Source organism: Triticum urartu, chromosome 5 (genome assembly GCF_003073215.2).
Source record: "Triticum urartu cultivar G1812 chromosome 5, Tu2.1, whole genome shotgun sequence".
In the NCBI taxonomy this organism is placed as follows: domain Eukaryota; kingdom Viridiplantae; phylum Streptophyta; class Magnoliopsida; order Poales; family Poaceae; genus Triticum; species Triticum urartu.
Genome location: NC_053026.1, coordinates 557,193,313 through 557,215,414, shown reverse-complemented (window position 1 = coordinate 557,215,414; position 22,102 = coordinate 557,193,313). Strand labels below are relative to the sequence as shown.

The following is a 22,102-nucleotide window of genomic DNA, read 5'->3' as shown; positions in this document are numbered from 1 at the left end:
ATGGCAACTGACATCTTTGGGTATGGGAGAGGAGACGGGCGTGTGGGCGAACTTGTAAACACCAACACACCAGCCCCTCTGCGTGCGTGAAAACTGGCGTGTGGGCGAACTGCTAAACGGCCACACACCAGCCCCTCCACGTGGTGAAATGGTCGTGTGGGCGATTGAATGAATGCCCACACAACAGCCCAGTCCTACGTGACATAAAAAATCTGGCAAAATATGCCAAAATTCGTGCAAAGACAAACAGACGTTGATCCATGCGTGTGGGCGAGATACAAACGCCCCACACGTGTGGGCGTTAGTATTTTCATATTTATAAAGGATGTTTTTATTAATTCATAAAATAGCATTAAACGCATACAATGCAAAATGCATAATGAGTGTATATTTGGCATTTGCATGATTAAAATGAACATAGCCAACATGAACCGACGAACGAAATAAAATAGAAAAAAAAGGTCATGCCGCCAATGGTAAAGTTTTTTTTTCTTTCAAAAAGTAGGTTAGAACCCCAATCTCTATATAATTGTGATACACAAAACTATATTTATTAAATTTGATGCAAAGCAACGAGGCTAAAGACATCAACAAACAAGAGTACAAAAGCGAGACAACAATGGCAGGTTACCCATACTGTTGTAGAGGGGCTCTTTATCCTCTTTCTATCTTTAATATATGATGTGCATGTTTGTGCGCATTCGAGAAAAAAATTTATAAGATAGGCAATTAGCACCTAGTACAACTAAATTGATTTCTTCGGCAACAACGCCTTCAACAAGGAATACCCACCCTCACGCCGTCGTTGCCACGTCCAACCGTACACGACAAGGACAATAATTTCCATCCTAATTACCGAGACCAACCAATGAAGATCTGCACATCAGCAAATAGATAACGCCTTCAATAAGATAATGACACAAGTTTTTTGCTGCCAAGTCTAACAAATGAAGGGCGAAACAAGAGTTTTCACCCCGGACAAGAAGCAATGCTTCAATAGTTCAATTGCCATCATGGAAACGGAACTTCCACTAGCTGTCTCGGCCAGCAGTGCTCCATGCCATGCCAGAGTGGCACTAGCGGATAGGTGAGATGCCTTCCCACCCGAAGCCATTGCCATGGTCATCGAGAGGCCGCCCATGACGAGGTGCTAATATGTCCTCTCCCATTCCACCTCATAGTTAACCGACTAACAACGAACACTACCGATGGCGCTGCCAGCAGTCACCCAAACCTAGATCTAGCACGAGAGATTCACACCACCACCTCAAAATTACTAGGCTGCCTAGATTGGCTAGGGTGGTGTGCCATGGTGTCGCCATGCCGACTAGCCATGCCATGACACATGTCAATGTCGGAACTGACCATGCCGCACCGTCGCGGATAGCAAGGACATGAAGTCTCACTTGAAGCCCAACCACTACTGGGTGATAAGTTCCGCGGCCAGAGGCTCCACATTGATGTTGTCATAGATCATAGCCAGATCCGACATGTGTCACAGCGGTTCCGCCTCATGCTGTCCGGCATTGATAGTTTCCTCCTCATCGGTGCAACCGTCAGTTCAAGTGGCAAAGAGGAGCTCAGAATGCCTAGGGCGGTCGACCTTGCGCCCAAACCAACTAGCACATGTCCGTAGCTTGATAGCGCCCCTTGTCTTCATCGTCGTCGACCCGTAGGCGTCGCCATTCCCATGTTTGTCGCCCGACAGTCCTCCTTGCACACATATGTACCTTGGAAGCGTTGCACCTGCATGCTCTGACAAACCGTTCAAGAGAACCTTAAGGAGCTGTTCGAGGGATCCCCGAGGAGGAGACGGGAACACAATTCACCAACTCTTATTCCGTTGTCATGACTGCGCGTCTAGTGGTAAAAGTCATTCCCATAATCTATCTCCACAACATGTTCGCGTGGTAGATTTTTTTGTTTTGCGCTAGAGTATCTTAACACATTCCCCAACAGGCACATGGAGTAAAGTGCAAAATTCAAGTGAGAATGTGCGGTATTTTGACAAAGGGATCCTAGAAAATGTGACCTGCCCGTAGTTATGACCCAACGACCCCGAATAATTGCGAAAAAAACCCGAGACTCATGCACATGGTCCTAATACGTCGAGTTGTACGGTAACATGTAGGCAAAATACATCCGGAAAGATCTCTAGTGATCTTGTTTGCATGACTGGCGGTAACATTAGGCAAAATACATCGAAAAACGTCTCTAGTGAGCTTATTTGCATGACTGGAACTAGATATGTGCATCGGCTTCTCGTCTCGGTGCTCAAGCTCGAAAGCTCGACATCTGGGTTGGGCTCGGGCTCAGCTTTTCAGCGTGAAGCCTGGCCTGAAAGCCCAAATAAAGCCTAAATGAGGTTTAAATAATTGTTTAAATTAAAAATAGGTATTATTATGTATTTGAATACCTTGAATATAATTATTTTAAATGAGAAGTGCACTGTTCACATGCTTCGGCCCAGGCTTGGGCTTGGGATTTTCACTTTGGGCTTTGTCAAGCCCGACCAGAAGGATGATCAGGTTTAGCTAGAACTACTTTATTTACTCGAACATGGCAATTCTTGAGTTCAGTGATGATTTTGCGCCCACAAAACAAGTTCAATGGTCATAGATGAATTTTACTCTTTATGTAAGAATTTTGTTTACTCTATAGGTATAAGATAAGAAAACATTCCGTTCCCGAATCAAGTTGCAGAAACTGAAATATGGGTACTCGAGTCCCATGTCCCATAGGAGTGGGTCGTGTGTCAATTCCGGAACCGGATCCTCTAACTTAGAAGGAAAGTCATAGTGCTACAATGCTAGCTTAGTGTAATATGAAGAAGGAAAGTTATGGACTATTAGCAGGTTGTTTACTGTAGATATATTTATCTAAAATTAGTATTATTTCACCATCAATTTGTTTGTATGTAATTACTATGAATGTCCACAGTAGATCAGTAATATGCAAATTAATTTAAGTCATTTTAGCCTTAATCATATGGATTGAAAGAAGGCAAGTTAGGATATTGTAGCTTCTCTAACATTTCTCCTCTATGTTAAGAGGATCTAGTTCCGTCAATTCCAATGTGGTTGATCATCCTCTTGGACCAGCTACTAATCATTGTCTAAGTAAGTTATTGCTTCACCAACTAGCTAATTAATGTGATCCTTGCCTGGGCTGATTTCTTCTTATGCTCCTCGGTCCATGGGGTATGGAGCAACCGTTTCCAATTGCTGTTCCATCCTAAGGGCAAGTTCTTATGCGTTACTCACTCATGCGCCTATGGAAACACCACTAACCAATCGACTTTCATGTGTTAAGCATGCCGCCGGCGTTCATCCTGAGCCTGGATCGAACTCTACTTCAGTGCACTTGTAAATGATAAGGCGGACAGATTTGGCTGAGCTTGAAACATCACATCAAAGGTTTCAATTTCGTTATTCGATGTACCCACTGGGAAAAGTATTGACGGCTGAACCTTTTACATGAGATGGGACTAGTTGCGGAATCAAGAGCAGATGTACGCCGTTCACTCCACAACGTCTCATGCGTACATTATTTTGCTTTACTTGTAACAAACATTCCTCGTAGTTTTGTGGCCGGAGCCCACATCTACCTGAAGTACTTTGCAAAGAGAGATCTGGAGATCGCCAAGGCATCACCCGTGGCTTTCACAGGGTACAGCTCCTTCCCGGACTGCCATTCGTTAGAGTACGAGATCCAATCTCGCCTCCATTCCTCCAGTTGAAAACTCCGGTTCTCTTGGAGGCTTCTCGATAACCGGGTGAAGTATTTAGATGCCCTTGGATGGTAGTAGCTCTTCAGAAGCCCACTCCAGAATTTATTGGCTGGCGACGAGGATATTTTGAAAAACAAAAAGGTCTGTATAGTTAGCAATGCAGGGGTGGACTTCCAAAGTATAGTACTATGATCTACTCAGTATTACCGTAGTCATGGAGTTTGCTCTGCTCGGTCTTTGTGTCGTCGTACCACATTGTCACCTGTGTTCTAGCATTCCACTCGTACTGATAAAATAGTTTGATTCAGTGCACGATAAGAGAAAAAGATTGATCCAGGATCCAGCTGCTACATGAAGTGTGCGAAAGAGACCCACCTGCTTCCTTTCGTCTTCGGTCATAGCAAGGCTTTTTGCAGTTTCCAACCAAGGGCCCAGCAGGAAATTGTCATCAGAAGCTAGTAGCGTCTCGATATCCATGATGAGTTCGAGGAATTTCTTTGTGTGGAAGTTTAAACCACTTGAATCCCTCTTTTGGTAAGAATCCATAGCATCAAGGTACACTTTATTTGCTAATTTTGACAGTGACTGCCTTGTCAAATCAACGAGGTCGTACCTGCGATGAGCGTTACCATTAATAAGCAGTAGAGAATCATAACCAGAAGTGTAACATTTTTTGGGGGTATTTAAGAGTATATTCATACTTTTGTGTGTGGTCACCCTATTTTTGTCGAAGCTTCACTTTGACTAAGCTGTACAATGATAGCACCCTGCCTATCTGCCCCCCTTTTTTTGCCTCTTCGTCAGGAGTACTCCACATACATACCTACAGTGGCGGAGACAGGAGGGACCAGCAGGGCCCCCACCCCCTGCCCTCTCTAACATCAGGTATTTGCTGCTAGTTTGCTTATGAACAGTGTATAATTGGTGGTTGGTTGCTGCTCAAGGTTTGGCCCTCCCCAACCTGTTTTAACATCACTTGGCTCCCCCTGATCCCATCTTTCTGGCTCCGCCACTGCATAACTAGGGCAGCAAGCATGCCACCTACAAGCGAGTCCCACTTTTCAGCCATTTTCCCTTCTATTCCAAACTTGGCATATGTGAGCTGACCACTTACTTTTTTTTAACCAGAACTACTGACTTCACTTGTGCCCTGATCATTTGACATGATTGAAATTAACTAACGTGTGGACGTAAGCAGCTGTGAAAAACATGTAGGAGATCAAATAGGCAGGAAAACCTTCTTTGTCCACTTGCCAGTGACCCTCCTAGGAACTAACTAAATTGTACCCCTATTTCCAGCTAAAGAAAAACCTATGTTTCTTTCATGCATATAGTTGGTGTGATTTACATAAATCAGAATGAACGGGTGAAACACCACAACATCTAATTCTCAAAAGAGTCGGTATTTTAGAAACCACCAGTTCATTTTTCGGGAATAGAACCGACAATGGCTCAAAATTTTATAAGCTGACACAAGAAGTTTAAAGGATGCATGCCACAAGAAAGAGGATGCATGACATCCAAATGCTTGAAGAACCAATGCTTACGACGAGACATACCTATATGTGAGACTTTCTGAAAGACCATTTCCTGCTTTAAGAAATAGTTCAAGGGATTTGACGGCCTCCTCCGTAGAATACCATAGATGCGGTTGTGGTAGGCTTGCAGAGACCTCGCCTAAGAACCTCGGATGTTTCCTCACATGTGAGATAATTTTTCGTTTGGAATACTGGGAACTGAAAGAACTTGGACTGATGTCTGGAAATTCAACTATGTAGTCTTTATTATGATCCTGCAATGAACATATGAAAAGGATACATGAATATGTCAGCAAGCATTGCACGACTGCAATAAAGTTGCATCTGTATGAAATCAAACCGCAATTCCATCTGTGCAATTGTATATCGTATGGTACAGAATTGCCCAAGCTTTCTGTATTTCGACATTTGATTGGCCATATCGCCTATAGGAGTATGATTTTAACCAATCCTGGAAGATAAAGACATAGATTAGATGGTAATCAACCTATCAAAACAAATGCGGTGGTCAAGAACTTCAGCAAATGGAAAATATAGACAGAATCAAAGCAGCAACCCGAGCAAAGCCATAGCAAGATTGTAAAATAAAAAAAACATAGACACTGCCACACTGATCTGTACAAAAGTTTGTACCTCATTCAGCCTGAAGTTAACACGACCAAATAAACGATTTCTACCAAAGAATAACTATCAATTAAAATTATAAGTTGATACTCTTTAAACTTCTTTTATAACACCAATTGTCAACATTGATCTTGTCGATAAGAAAATATCAGTTAATCCAAAGGTCTTACTGAAAATGCAGGACAACATAAAGAAAGCCATATCAGAAGCAACCTTTAGACCAGATTAGTTAAAATTTAATCTTTTGAGTTAGAAACCTTATGAATTAAAGCACAGGCTCACATTAACCCTCTATGAAGTTAAAAACTTCTTCTAGTTTGATGGCATAGGAGTAAACCATAATCCGTTACACACCAGAGACCAGACGCATTTGTAATGTGTACCTCAACTTCGACCTTTTGACTACGGAATGCCATTTCAGACATAAGCTCATAAACAACTGGATTATGCTCTATTCCCTCCATGCACATGCCAACACCAACCTAAATAAGAGGAAGGATTAAATGCAAGTACCCCATTAGATCTTTTTAACTGCTTCTGTAGGGAAAGGCAAAGGAGACCCTTGCTGTTAGTAAATTTACATAAGGAATGAAAGTAAAATGAACCATTGTTGAATTGTAGCTTCTACGTGCATCAATAGGGCCAGATGAAATTGAATCTAGTACTCCATACATTTCAATATTACCACCAAAATTGTGTAGCATGCACCTAATTTAAGAAATGATCATTAGTTAACTACTTAACTTCGTTGGCACAATGGATAACTAGTATTTTTAATACTAATAGTGTATGTAAGAACATAAAAAGTTTGAGAACTGGAGAGAGAGGACATACCAGATGTATGGTACACCATAGAACTGGGAGGACGTTTGCCATATGGGCTTGACATCAGCAAATAAATCAAGGACCATCATCTTACCAATTGGGACAGAATGAAGTAGTGCCTGCAAGGCAAAAGAAGCAAGATTTACCCGCATCTAAATGATACGCAGCAGCTTTACTTATAGTCTTATAGAAGCTCACATGCTGGTGTATTTTCCCATGTGATATATATGTCCCTATTATTATGAGTAAAATACACCAGCGGTCCTAAAAGTATTCCAAGTGTGCCATCTAGGTCCTAAAAGTCGTTGAGTCGTGCACTGAGGCTCCTAAACACATCTGACCAGGCCACATGGCCCATTGACTGATGCCACGTACACTGAATTGCTACATGGGGCAAACTGACCGAGCTATGAATATATCAAAATTGCCACGTACACTGAATTGCTACATGGGGAAAACGACCGAGCTATGAATATATCAAAGACCCTGAATACTGTAACTCTGTTTTGATATATTCATAGCTCGGTCAGTTTGCCCCATGTGGCAATTCAGTGTACGTGGCATCAGTCAAAGGACCATGTTGCCTAGTCAGATATGTTTAGGAGCCGCAGTGCACGACTCAACGACTTTTAAGACCTGGGTGTTCGTTTTCAAACTTTTGGACCTAGATGGCACACTTCGAATACTTTTAGGACCGCTGGTGTATTTTACTCTATTACTATTTACATGATTCTTGTACTTTGCTTTTATTTGAACTTAAATGTATGACTTTTCTGCTACAAGTTAAAACTAAGGTTGCATTAACCTTTACTTTACAAGTAACCTCATTTCTGTTGGTGCTCAAGATACAAAAAGAAAGAAGCAAAAATAAGAACTCACTTTCATCTGAGACTCCTTCCAGAAAGCTGCGTCCGAGTAAAATAGCCAACCCTGAACGAAGGAAAGGAGCTTTAGAGATTATATTACTCTTTAAATTTGCCAACCGTGCTCATGAAAATCATGTCTGCTGTAAAATATAAACCGTGGCTTGGAGTAAGTGGCTTTTCACTGATCAATCACAGGGCAGAATTTCACGTTATCTTTTCTTATTTTTTTACAAACAAGGTCAGGAGACCGTATGAGTATGAGTAATTCCTATACTTATCTCCACCCTATGGTGTGGATAACAAACTTAGCTAAGTAATAAGGGAAAGTAATAACAAAAATATATGCTAAGGTAAGTATGGAAAGAGAAAGGAAGATGAGGCTAATTGGTTGCTTCCCAATCTTGCGGTGTGGAGCGTCTGTACGACTGGCCCAAAAGGCGTCAGTAACACCCAATTGACACAAAATACTACTCCCTCCGTCCCAAAATAAGTGTCGTGGCTTTATTTAAAATTTGAATAGGACTGGCCCCAAAAGGCGTCAGTAACACCCAATTGACACAAAATACTAGTACTCCCTCCGATCCAAATTAATTGACGCAGCCTCTGTACAATGTGTAGAGGACACTGTATAGAGGCTGCGTCAATTAATTCGGATCTGAGGGAATACTATATTATGGACTTGTTGTTGTTATACAAAATACATAATCTTTTATACTTTTGGGTGTCAAAGAAGAGTAAAGCAGCATACCTGCATTAACCACACTGCATCCTTGTTACCTCTTGACATTGCTTGATAGATAGCAGAACCAAGTGATGAAATATATGCCGGTTCATTTGTCGGTGGTGTATTCTCATTGAATGTGTCACTGAAAGAAATAACTTTGACTGTAAAGCATGCAAAATGGACTTGCTCAGTTGCTCTATAAACTACAAAGCCAAAGCAGTGCAGCGAGCAATGAACATCGATGCCATAAATAAACAGAATGCCAAACAAGTGGACATGTTAACAAATTTCAGACATAATGCACCAGTAATGATTATGTTCTTGGACTAACTGATGGTAAAATGCTGCAAGTTTTAATCTCTAAATGTTATGCCCTGAAAAGTAAATGGAGGGAGTAGTATATTGTATTCAAACTGTGTAATCCAACAAGTAATAACACAGAGCATTAATGCAACACACTGATGCAATATTGTTGAGGACCAGATTAGTATGAGTTACCAATTATAGATGCTGGTGATGTCACCATATTCTGCATGTATCCAAAAAAGATGAAAGACAAATTAGAACCAAGTATAGGTTATGAAAACATACATAAAAAAATCGGTTTGATTAGTTATTCAGCAAGTTTATGAAGCTATTCGGGGGGTTCGGGGGGGGGGGGGGGGGGGGGGGACAGTTGCATGAAATTGGACCAAATCAAGTCCAGTTTCTATCCACCAATAGAAATGCAGACCTTTCATTTGTTGCTTGATAAAAGCCTGTCCCACATCAATAAACAATGCATCTGAAGGATCAAGAATATAAGTGCAGCACCACCTAGGATTACCATCAACTGTGTTCCTGAAGCAAAGAATATGTAAATATCAGCATCCAAGGGTTGAAGTAGAAAAATCTTCATTCCGGCAATCCATGTCAAATAAGTTTGTTTACTGAAATTGTAGTCAACTGATATTTTATTTTTATTCCTAACAACAACAGAGCCTTTCAGTCCCAAACAAGTTGGGGTAGGCTAGAGTTGAAACCCATAAAATGTTAGACACAAATACTGCCAGCTCATGTTGATTTGATAGTTCTAGTCTTCTAGACCTTTAGGCTAGCGCGAAGAAACCTGCAAAAGGAAAACTAGTTTGAAGAAGTTCTTTGTTTCGGGAGTTGTGAAGAAGTTGAATCTGATTTTGCCCTTCTATTGCACCAATAAGGATATTGGCCATATAATCCCAAGCTATCCATTAAGCAAAGTTGGCCCTTAAATAACTATCTCATGGGCAACTATGTTTGTAGCCCCATATGGTAACTAAGTAAAATGGCAAGTTGATAAGTATTACAAGTTAAAAAACCTGAAGGTCTGAAACTTCTTTATCTGTCTCGGATGTTCCAATAATACTCCCTCCAATCCAAAAGAAGTGTCCTGGCTTTAGTTCAAATTTGAACTATTTGAACTAAAGCCACGATACTTTTTTCGGATCACAGGGAGTACTTAACACTCGAATACTTTGCAAAAGACATCATGAATGCATGGGCACCAAAGCTGGGCTTCTGGCTCCAACGTAACAATAGATATTTTTTGAGCGATACAAAGGTTAGCCATAAAGATGAAATTCTAGTAACTTCAGTCTTCAGTCTTATACTGAGCACAAAATTCCCGAAAATATCAGCAGAAATGGCACATGACAGTATATTACCATTCACCGAGTCTAGTTATGCTGGCAGATGGAAACAATTTTTTACACGCGACTGGTACATTTCCTGAGAATGATGGCAGAACTGAAAAATGGAATACACTGTAAGTATACAACCTGAATCAAATATTTAGGGAGTTATATTAACAATTTACCAATAGTATAATATACTCAAGAACACATGACTTTAAAATTAGAAGTAGATGGCAATAATATTAACAAATGAGAAAACTTTAATGATAGAAGGAAAACCAGGCTCTGATGGCATATGTCAGGTTTAACTAGCAGAAATTTAATAGAGAAAAAAACAGAAATTTTGATTTCTGGACTGTAAAAGAACATACCTGGGACCATTCCAAGCTCAATCATACGAGACAATATTTTCTTCTGCAGTGCCAATTGTTGATCTAACCAATTTTGTGAAAGTGGCCCACCCCATCTACAATTTTTTTTAAACATATGATTATATTGTCGAATGATTCCCGTGTACAAATAATCACATTTAGCATTTCAGGTGTTACTGCAAGAATACCAACATAGTGTTCGAGGCAACTGTGTAAACCTACAATATAGTCAAAATGCTTTTGAAGGCAAAATATACAGCAATTGTTTGTCATCTGGAAATATTTACACAAAAGGAAAATATTCCAGTACAAAGAAAATCTTTTTCTAGTATTCATTCAGGATTATCTAATTTAATAACATGAAGAGGAACTAAAGATCTAAACAATGACCAGTACGATATTGATTCCAGAATGATGACGCCAAGCCGGTTGCCCGAAGAAAATACACCAGGCAAATAACTCCGGTATGAGCTAATCACCAAAATGCTAAAACAGAGGCAATGTATCCTTATTTATTTGTAATGCTGTGATATTTATCTAGCAACTATTTGCCAATTAAGTCGTCTTCAATAAATTTAATTTTAACTTACGCATGCAAGTTCCCCATTCTAGCCCAAGCAAGGAAAGCTGGTCCACCAAAAAAATCATCTAAATCTCTGTCGGTGACGTTAAAGCTCTGGAATGGAATTCAATAATTAAGAAGTGATCAATCAACAAAAAAGTTCAAAAGTAAAATACAAATCACATCATAAGTAATTCCACTATGACATGGAGGGAAAACTAAGAACAGTGGAACATCTAACAAAATATAACTTTTGGGTTTGTCATGTTTGAAGATTTCAAACTGGTCAGCAACCATACAAGTTGTGTTGAGTAATTACAATATATATATATTGTTCTATTGTTTCCACAAAAGTTTATGCAAAATTGTAAATGAAAGATAAGAATGTGGGCAATCATCACGCTACTATGCCCATTCCCAAATAGAGTGCAGACACTAAGTCAAGGTAAATGATTATCCAGTCTATTATTCTACTGCAGGAGCATTCAACTCTAATCTTCCCCAGTGTAAATTGCATTTGTAATTCTGTATTGTAGAACTGCTGTTCACATGCAAAAAAAGCCAGGTCCTGTCTATTGGACTGAGCCAGCCCAAACTGATCAATTTACTGAATAAATCGGGTGAGAACTGGGCCCAGTAAGGAAGCCAGAATGAAGATGGGCTTTAAATTGGTCCAGCTTTGGCTCACTTTTAATCATATGTTGCTTCAGCAAAATTATTCTAAGAGTTCTCAGCCAGAGGACTAGTTGAATCATGTTGCAAAACTACGCTCCAATTTTTGACAAAACATTTCAGAGTTAAAGATGTTCATCGCTCTACCTTAAAAACCTTTTGCCAAACAGCTTCCTGTCCAGTAAACGCTAAAGGCAAGTTAATTCCTTGAAGTGCCATCCAGTCAATTTCTTTCTCCCATCTTCTCCAATCCCACCACACAAAGGAGTCTACAGGAATTTTATCAGGAAAAGAACATTGGAATCCATGCAAAGAATAGAACGGCAAGATTTCAGGAATATTTCTAAATTAAAAGAATGTGTGTACAGGGCAAAATGTACATCTATAAAATGGGAAGAGTTAACGAACTAAAACTTATTAGGACATAATTGTACAAGACCAAACAATTCCTCATGTGTGTTTACATCAGCAGATAGATTTATATTGCTTTCGTGTCAAAACAAACAGCCATGATAGTAAAAACTGAACGGTGCATTTACTTTCTAGTACTCCTAAATGATCAAGGAATCCATATGGCACCAAGGGAATCATTTTTTGGAGCGCAATAGGTGATGAGAGATATTAGCAAATCAACATGAGAGGTGTATTTACAATGAAGGACTTGAACCAGGAGTTCAAGACATTAGTAACTACGAGCGAAACAGAGACAACGAGAGCTGGAAAAAAAACTAAACCACGAAAAAACTCACAGCTGGAAGTGACGACATTCTGATAGTAATTCCACGGAACAGGGCGCTCAACCTTGACAGCCGTTTCCTTCACTCGTGGCAGAGACCCAGGCGAAGGGACTGACGCCAGTTGTGCACCACCAGTCTTATCCCAAGAAATGTGCACCCCACACCAGTATTTGAGGTACCAATGGAGTCCAGATGCAAGCTCAACAGCAGTGTTACCCTGGATCCTGCACATCATGAAGAGGTGAGTGCATTTGCCTTTATTTTTATTTGCAATGGAAACATCAGAAATTTGTACTCTTGGTAACTTGCATGCTAGCGAATTTTCACTCTGTTCATCTCTCCATGCTCAACTGAAGAACCGGGAGTCGAACACAATGATTTGCTTTTCGAGGGAAACGCCTTCAATTTTTAACACTGCTTGATCAGGCATATAATTGCTATTTCCAAACTCATCAGCATATATAAGGTGGAGATCACTTGAACACAATGCTAGACAATCACAGCAACTAATTAGTACTAGTAACTAGCTACACTTTTCTCTAAAGTTAGACCACAGAGCAGGCAATGGTTCTGTGCACACAAAATAAGGGAGAGAAGCATACAGAATCTCTGCACCGCCCTTGCTCGAGCCATCAACATTGCTTATCCTGAAGCAGCTCGAGTCGCCACAGACGCCGCCCTGGAGCAATGAAAGCAAAACAATCACTGATTCTGTCCGAGCAATACTGCTAGTGGCAGTGTCACAGTGAGGTGAAATATCCGGAGTTGACGTGCTCCAACCTTGGGGTCGATCTGGAACCGGAAGCTGAGCGCGTGGGAGGGGAGGAGCCGGCGGAGCACCCCGGCGGCAGCCCTCTCTTGCGTGGCCGGCGACGCGGCCCTGCGGCCGGCCGCCGCGCGGAGCGCCTCCAACGAGGCGGGGCCTGCCGCTGCCGCCGCAGCCGGCGGCGACGGGAGGAGAAGGAGAAGCAGGAGTAAGGGGAGCAAAGGGGGAGACGGCGGCGGTCTCATGGCGAATCCGGCCAGTGGCTCCGGCTCGGTTCTTTGGTCTTCGCAGCTGCAGGCGTGAGGCATCTCCGATGACGACGATTGCATCAACGCGACGACGAATTATTAAGTTTTGATAATGGAGTGGGGCGGCAATCTGGACCTTCTGCCCAACAGCAGTGGAGGTTTGCATTTTCTTTAGCATGTTTTGTTAGTCCCTAAAAAAAACTGCTTTTGGAGCTCGGCCTACATGGAGGCCGTTTTTTAAAAATTCAAAATTCAACAGAATTCATATTTTACATTTCAAAAAAATATACAGACATACGAGGAGGCACAAGATCCGGAATACTATTCATCCCAAAAGTCCATGAATTTGTTCTTTTTGCACATACCTCATCTCAAGGTATTTCATTCTAAAATTTTACACACATATATTTAGTAGCTCCAAACTGTCATTCTTCTAAAATTACAGTGAAGCCCTATTATATTTAGTAGTACTAAATAAGCGATAAGTAATATGGATCGAAGGGAGTAATTTAAAAGCATTTCACCGAGGAGAAAATATATCACATGAAAACCAAATTACAAAGAAAACGTTGTGAAAACCATGTGTCAAAGTTTGAAAATAAACCCGAAAACATTCAATGTTTAAGAAGATGACGTTCTATTGGCATATGAAATTACAAGTTCAAAGATATTGCAGGAATGCGACCTATAAAAAATGAATGATGCCATTTCGGCACTATTGAATGCTAATTTTGTTTTTTTATAATGCAGTGGGACGGCAATTTGGACCTTCCGCCGAACGCATTTGAGCAGTGGATGTTCCAGTTTTTTTTCATATAAAGGTGTTATTAACGTAGGAGCATTTTACATAGACAGGTTTGAAAGTTAGCATGCTGAATAAGGAGAGTTTTCCTGATTGAACCGAGTCGTGCATCAGAACATAAACAATGAAATATTCGATATAAGTAATGAGTTTAGTTTGTTATATGCTAGTGCGGTCTTGTGGAAAATTTTCTTTTAGAACATTCCTACTTATCGCTGGCTGATGCTTGAATTTTTTAGCACCTTGACACACACTATGTGAACTTCCCACGAGAGCGAGAAGACAGGATCCCATTTCCGCATCATGGTCCGGAACTTTGATGTGTATCTCATCGAGTGGTGCACTCATTTCGGTTTCAGACAACAACGACCATACTTTTTTTTTTGAGACGAGGCAAAATATTTGCCATTTTCATTGATTAAGAAGAAGAGAATTGCCCGGTTAATTGACGGAAAACCGGGCTAAAACCGATACAACCCAACCCACATGACATGGGCACCACCGGCCATCCTGGCCACCGACATGGGACACAACCCCGACGGCACATGCCACCAAATGGCCACACGCGCAAGCAACCGACAACTCCGACTTTGACGGCGAGCCTCACAAGGAAGATATGCAGGACTTGCGCCGACCGTGCCCTCTGCAAACCGGAAGAGCACCTCGGACACGCCGGGAAGAACCGGCTACCGAAGTCCAAGCCGTGACCCGAGCTCCTCTCGACGCCATCATCGTTGCCAACCAGAAACCAGCGCCCCGCCTCAGCAAACCACGCGGCGAAGATGCCACCATCCACGGTGAAGATGCCGCAATCCACTAGTCTCTCGGTCGTAGCCGGCTCCGAGACGATGCCCCCAAGGAGGAGAAAGACGCGAAGACGCCTCCATCGCCCGATCCAGTGGATCTGAGGTTTCCCTCCGGAGCCAAAGCCGTGGGGAGGAGCACCTCCACGGCGACGCTTCCAAGAAAGATCACGACACCTGCGGGCGCCGCCGTCGCCGGCTCCGATGAAGACCGGAGCAAGAATTTCTCCCGGAGAGCACCACCCCCACCGACCGCCGCCCACCAATCACCACCCCTGCTGAGGCTGACCTCACCCTAGCCACGGGATCCCACGATCCACCGCGCCCAGGCACGCACCACCCCCTGGCCGTAGCCGCCGTCCACCACCGCAACACCATAGTGACCACCACCGCCGCAGCAACCATCGCATCGCAAGGAGCAGCAGCAAGATCAGAACCAACAAGGCCAGATCCAGATCGGAGCAGCTCCAGCGAAGTAGCATGGTAGACGAGCAGGCCCTGCACCGCAGCACACCTCGAGCTCCGGAGATGCCACGCCCGTCGCGCCCCACCAGCCACCGCGCCCGCCGCGCGCAGTCACCGCCGCGCCCGGCCAAGGATCTGCGCCCCACGCTCACATCCAGAGCCGAGAGCCGGCCCAACCACGCGCGCCGTCCACTCCCAGGTCACGGCCGGAGCCCGGACCGAGGCCGCCGCCCCGGCGCCCCAACCTCTGGCCGCAGCCGACGCCAAGCCGAACGCCGGCCGCCCGTCTCCGCCAGCCGCCGCCCGCGATGTCCTAGATCGGGACCGCCCAAGCGCGAATGACCGCGACCGCGCCCGCAGCCGCGCGCCCACCGCCACGACCAAACGCCTCGCCGTGCGCCGAAGACCACCTCCGCTGCGCGCCAGGACGCCGCCCCGAGGCCGAGCGCCGGACAGCTGCCTATCGCCCGCGAGATCCCCTTCTCTCGAGCGACAGCAGCCAGAGAGCGCACCCCGCCGCCGCCGGCTCCGCACAGGCTTTGCCTGCCGGAGGCCACCGGCGACGGCGAGGAAGAGAGAGTCGGGGAGAGGGGGAGGCTGCGGGGGACGGGGGGCCGCCGCCCGTGTCGCCCCGGGGAAGGAGCGGCGCGGGGGCCGGGGTGCCTCTACAACGACCATACTCGGTTTGCTCAGATATGTTGCAATCCCATCCGCAACATTACTATTATAGCATGAGTGTCCATTGCCTAGTTTCTATGGCCATTTGCATTGAAATTCCTATTTTTTATTTCTACTATGTTATTGCTAACATGTTGCAGGCATGTGGAGAAGTTTCAAAAGTGAATGAAAAAAATATGCTTATACTTGGAAAAGCTCCGCGATCAATCTCCAACATGAGGCCAAACTTGGGCGCCATTCTCTTATTCCATCTTAGCCACTGGGCCAACCAAACGCGAGGAGACATCACTTGCGGAGGAGTTATCACCATTTTGAACAATGCACTCGGTCTCGACTTGGGTGCGTTACGTCCATTAGATGGTAACTGTTTTGTTTCTCTTTTCAGTTCTCCATAGCGGTGGTATGGTTGTCATTAGGAATGATATAATCCTTATTTGTATCCTTGGAGTTGGTCATTTGCTTCTGACTCCCATGCATAAACGGTTCTCGATTGAGGAAGGTATTTTGCATTATGATGCGCAAGGTGAAGAAGAAGAAGAAGAGGAGGACCCTAATGTGGCCATGCCTGAAGAGTGAGATGAAGAAAAACTCGCACATGAACATGAGGTGCAACCTGAAGATGATGATGGAGTTTGGTCGTATGCTACATATACAAACGCCTCTGAGCTTAACAACATGAGCGACCTCGCCAACCCTCTCTAAGCCACTACTAAGAACTAACGTCCACTTCACCACGTAGAGCCACTCTTGGGCTCCAAGGTATCATCGTTTCCACAATGAGCTCTCATTGGGCTTGCAAAAGCCTAAACTTGGGGAGGTTGTTTTCATGTTTACATCAATATGTGGCGACAAAATTTCTAATGAGGTTGTACTCCAGTTTGCAGAGAGCTTCGAAACACTCATGTTGAGTCCAGTCCAACACTTTGATTTTTCTTTGTTTCTTTAAATAGTATTCAACATAAGATTGAGCATGGAAACCACAATTATAATTCTTAAATAGTAATTTCATTGAGAAAATATAATCATGATGATAATCTACAAACCTAAATACCATCAAGGCTGAATTGGAATTTATCAAACATGTGTGAACATGTGCCAAGCCAGTCATCCGTCCGTCACTAAGATATACTTGCCACCACAATATGATTTGCTTAATTTAATTATGCAACTTGTGCTTCTAGCCGTTGTTATATAACTCCCTGCTTAATTGAAGATATGACCTATCAAAGTGTCACTTATATTGATAAATTAAGGTGAGGATTGTTGGGTAACGCAGTATTTCAAAATTTTCCTACGTTCTCGCAAGATCTATCTAGGAGATGCATAGCAACGAGAGGGGGGAGTGTGTCTACGTACCCTCGTAGACCGAAAGCAGAAGCGTTTATCAATGCGGTTGATGTAATCGTACACCTTCATGATCCGTCCCGATCAAGTACCGAACGTACGGCACCTCCGCATTCAGCACACGTTCAGCTCGATGACGTCCTCGCCTTCTTGATCCAGCAAGAGGGGCGAAGTAGCAGATGAGTTCCGGCAGCACGACGGCGTGGTGACGGTGTTGGTGAAGAACAATCTCCGTGGGGCTTCGCCTAAGCACTACGAAAATTATGACGGAGGATAAACTAGAGGGGACGGGGTTGCCGGCACACGGCTTGGTGTTTCTTGATGTGTCTTTGGTGCTAGCCCTGCCCCTCTATTTATATGTTGAGCCCTGGGGTCGAAACTTGGAGCAAAAGCCTCCTCAAAGTCGGTTTTGCCCGAAAGGCAAGAGTCCCACACGGACTCCAGGACCAAACGCCACAATCCTTGGCGTATGGCCCAGATGCCATGGGCCTCGGCGTCTGGACCAGGGCCAGACGCCAGGGTCTCCGGCGTTTGGCCCCCCGACCCCAGTAAAACTCCTTTTGCACCGACCTAAAGCCTCATGGGCTTCACCCCTTGGCCGAACCATATCATCCTATATATCAATCTTTACCTCCGAACCATTCCGGAGCTCCTTGTCATGTCTGTGATCTCATCTGGGACACCAAACAACATTCGGTCACCAACATATATAACTCATATAATACTATATCGTCAACGAACGTTAAGCATGCGGACCCTATGGGTTCGAGAACTATGTACACATGACCGATCGAGACATCTCTCTCGTCAATAACCAATAGCGGAACCTGGATGCCCATATTGGTTCCTACATATCCTACGAAGATCTTTATCGGCCGAATCTTATGACAACATACGTTATTCCCTTTGTCATCGATATGTTACTTGCCCGAGATTCGATCGTTGGTATCCTCATACCTAGTTCAATCTCGTTACCGGCAAGTCCCTTTACTCGTTCCATAATGCATCATCTCGTAACTAACTCATTAATCACATTGGTTGCAAGGCTTATAGTGATGTGCATTACCGAGAGGGCCCAGAGATACCTCTCCGATACACGGAGTAACAAATCCTAATCTTGATCTATGCCAACCCAACAAACACCTTAGGAGACACCTGTAGAGCATCTTTATAATCACCCAGTTACGTTGTGACGTTTGATAGCACACAAGGTGTTCCTCCGGTATTCGGGAGTTGCATAATCTCATAGTCAGAGGAATATGTATAAGTCATGAAGAAAGCAATAGCAATAAAACTTAACGATCATTATGCTAAGCTAACGGATGGGTCTTGTCCATCACATCATTCTCTTAATGATGTGATCCCGTTCATCAAATGATAATGCATGTCCATGGTCAGGAAACTTAACCATCTTTGATGAATGAGCTAGTCAAGTAGAGGCATACTAGGGACAATTTGTTTTGTCTATGTATTCACACATATGTACTAAGTTTCCGGTTAATACAATTCTAGCATGAATAATAAACATTTATCATGATATAAGGAAATATAAATAACAACTTTATTATTGCCTCTAGGGCATATTTCCTTCAAGGATGCATATTTATTTCTCAACACATATATTTAATTTCAAGTGCATGATGTAAATTTACTCCAAGAAATATAAGTGACGCTCAAAAGTAAATAATAAACTACTCAAAAGATATACACTGTCGTGGAATTGTCACGGCAGATGTCCTAGTGTGAGGACTTAGTCGTGGAGCTGTCGCGATGAGGTTAGCTTAAAGGGGTTAATCAGGACAAAGGACACGGGGAGTTTATACTGGTTCGGCCCCTTGCGATGAAGGTAAAAGTCTAGTCCAGTTTGTAGTTCGTATTGCTAGGGTTTCGATGAGCAGGGAGCGAATACGCTTGACCCGGCTCTCGATATGTTGTTTCTTGTCCTAAGCCACCGCTAGGTCGTCCCCTTATATACACGGGTTAACGCCCTACGGCCCTCAGAGTCCCGGCTGGTTTATCTAACGTATCTGGCTCGGTGACTTTTCTCATATGCCTTACAATACAAGTTTACATACATGGCGGTTTACCACCATGGGCCTTAAGCCGCCTTCGGGTCTGGGACCTCTACTAAGCCTATCTATGAACCGCCATATGATCTTGGGCTTCATTGTGATGAATCGTCATTGGGATGGCCCGGCCCCTCCTGGGCAGGTTATACCTAATAGTTATATCCCCAACATTAGGCCCCAGGTTGATTTGAACTTGTTCATGTCAATCTTCAAGACTTAGAAAAATTCTTCCACATCTGCTGTGAAAACCTTGCGACCCGCCATGACGTCATCTTCGGGAATTTCGGAAACCCGCCACGATGTCATCTTTAACGGATCTTTATCTTAGTGTCTTCTCAAAAATCGAGGCGTCCAAGTAGCTGGATAACCATCATTTGGCCTCCTCGTCTTTCGTACCTGCCTGTTTCTCTGTCTCCTTATAAATAGGACCGTAGAGCCACCTTCCACTCTTCTCCTTCTCCTTTATTCTTCCTTGCAACGCGTTGTCCCGTACAAAACTCGCCGCCGTCAATCTCCGTTCTTGACCTCAACTCTGGCCGCTGCATCGCCCTGAGTAGACTAGAAAACTGCGGCGCCACTCCGCTAGTCTAACAACATCAATAAGCCTTCTGTCCCTCGCCATGGATCCGTCATTAGGGTTTGTCGGTGTTCATCGGTGTTCATCAGTGCTCATCGTTGTACCTCCTTCTCTTTATTTAGATCCATAGTTTAGATCCAAAAACCGTAGGAAACTTGCGCGGTAGTAGTTTTAGCACTTGTTTTAATACTACAATAAGATGTCACTAGGGAGAACTGCCTCTGCTCCATAAACCATGAAGAAAGGTGCATATCCCGTAGATCTGTTTGGGGTGGTATTGATGCTCCATAACACGAAAGGCAGCTCCTCTACCCAACAACCCAGCGTTCTCTACAGGGGAACCATAAGCCGGGGCTTGATGCCTTTCAAGATCTCTTGATTGGCTCTCTCCGCCTCACCATTAGATTGAGGGTGAGCCACTGACGACACGTCAAGCCGGATGTGCTCACGTTGACAAAATTCTTCCATAGCACCTTTAGGTAGGTTCGTGCCATTGTCTGTTATGATGCTGTGTGGAAAGCCAAAACGGAAGATCACCTTTTTCATGAATTGAACCGCCGTTGCCGCATCACACTTACTGACCGGCTCTGCCTCTACCCACTTAGTGAACTTATCAACCGCCACCAAAAGGTGGGTCTTCTTGTCCTTGGATCTTTTGAAAGGTCCAACCGTATCAAGCCCCCAAACTGCAAACGACCAAGTAATTGGAATCATCCTCAATTCTTGAGCCGGCACATGGGCTCGTCGTGCAAATTTCTGACATCCATCACACCTACTGACGAGGTCTTCTGTTAACCAATAAAACCCATGACGGAAAGCTTTAGCCACAAGGGATTTTGAACCGGCATGATGACCACAATCTCCTTCGTGAATTTATCGTAAGATCTCACAACCCTCTTCTAGAGAGACACAACGTTGAAACGCCCCTGTGACACTGCGATGATGTAACTCTCCATTAACAATTGTCATGACTTAGACCGCCGGGTTATCTACCTAGCTAAGGTTTCATCCTCAGGTAACTCGCCCCGGGTCATATAAGCCAAATAAGGAACTGTCCAATCCGGGATTACATGAAGAGCCGCCACCAACTGAGCTTCCGGGTCAGGAATAGCTAAATCCTCCTCCGTAGGTAACTTGACCAACGGGTTATGCAAAACATCAAGAAAGACATTAGGCGGCACCAGTTTACATTGAGAACCCAACCGGCTTAAAGTGTTCGCCGCTTCATTTTTCCTCCGATTGACGTGCTCAACTTGATAGCCTTTAAAATGACCAGCAATAACGTCCACCTCTCGTCGATAAGCCGCCATGAGTGGATCCTTAGAATCCCAAGTACCAGATACTTGCTGAGCCACCAAGTCTGAGTCGCCAAAGCACCTAACTCGGCTTAAATTCATCTCCTTAGCCATCCGAAGACCATGGAGCAAGGCCTCATACTCAGCTGCATTGTTAGTACAAGGAAACATCAAACAGAGAACATAACAAAAATTATCACCTCGAGGGGAAGCAAGAATAACTCCAGCCCCCGAGCCCTCCAATTACCTGGACCCATCAAAGTGAATAGTCCAATACGTGTTATCTGGATTTTCCTCAGGCATCTGCAGCTCTGTCCAATCATTGATGAAATCCACCAGCGCTTGAGACTTGATGGCCGTGCGAGGCACATATTTTAACCCGTGAGGTCCAAGCTCAATAGCCCACTTAGCAACCCGGCCAGTTGCCTCCCTGTTTTGAATGATATCTCCCAAAGGAGCAGAGCTAACCACAGTGATGGGATGACCCAGAAAATAGTGTTAACTGGCCAAGAACACCCCATATACAAGCTTCTGCCAGTGCGGATATCTCCGCTTGGACTCAGTAAGCACCTCACTGATATAGTAAACCGGCCTTTGAACCGGGTATTCCTTGCCTGCCTCCTTTCTTTCTACCACAATGGCAACACTGACAGCCCGGCTATTAGCAGCCACATATAACAACAAAGGCTCCTTATCAATAGGGGCAGTAAGCACGGGCGGCTCAACCAGCTGCTTCTTTAAAACCTCAAACGCC

At 43.9% G+C, this 22,102-nt stretch overlaps 1 protein-coding gene across 3 annotated transcripts; it reads right to left on the bottom strand.

The window, feature by feature from the left end:
• Positions 1 to 3,392: 3,392 nt before the first annotated feature.
• Positions 3,393 to 13,460, bottom strand: LOC125510676 (alpha-N-acetylglucosaminidase-like). 3 transcript variants are annotated; one of them, XM_048675924.1, is made up of 19 exons: positions 13,082 to 13,454; positions 12,904 to 12,980; positions 12,314 to 12,525; positions 11,712 to 11,833; positions 10,921 to 11,006; positions 10,331 to 10,425; positions 9,990 to 10,071; positions 9,041 to 9,147; positions 8,806 to 8,836; positions 8,332 to 8,449; positions 7,597 to 7,647; positions 6,727 to 6,836; positions 6,474 to 6,600; positions 6,276 to 6,374; positions 5,609 to 5,719; positions 5,290 to 5,522; positions 4,106 to 4,343; positions 3,938 to 4,016; positions 3,393 to 3,839 (listed from the first exon to the last, which is right to left on the bottom strand). In XM_048675924.1, exons 1-19 carry the CDS (start codon positions 13,394 to 13,396, stop codon positions 3,604 to 3,606), a joined length of 2,529 nt encoding a protein of 842 aa, XP_048531881.1. In that variant the 5' UTR covers positions 13,397 to 13,454; the 3' UTR covers positions 3,393 to 3,603. The 3 variants fall into 3 exon arrangements, 2 of the variants coding, with proteins under 2 accessions (XP_048531881.1, XP_048531882.1); XM_048675925.1 differs by having other exon boundaries at positions 6,498 to 6,600; positions 13,082 to 13,453; XR_007284695.1 differs by lacking the exons at positions 3,393 to 3,839; positions 3,938 to 4,016 and adding exons at positions 4,432 to 4,771; positions 4,845 to 4,880 and having other exon boundaries at positions 4,265 to 4,343; positions 13,082 to 13,460.
• Positions 13,461 to 22,102: the final 8,642 nt, after the last annotated feature.

Coding starts and splice junctions, on each gene's coding strand:
- LOC125510676 (XM_048675924.1), bottom strand. CDS start 13,396: ATGCAATCGTCGTCATCGGAGATGCCTCACGCCTGCAGCTGCGAAGAC. Junction 8,837..9,040: donor TATCAAGCAACAAATGAAAG/GTCTGCATTTCT, acceptor GGATACATGCAG/AATATGGTGACATCACCAGC. Junction 6,375..6,473: donor ATTTTACTTTCATTCCTTAT/GTAAATTTACTA, acceptor CCTCTTATTTAG/GTTGGTGTTGGCATGTGCAT.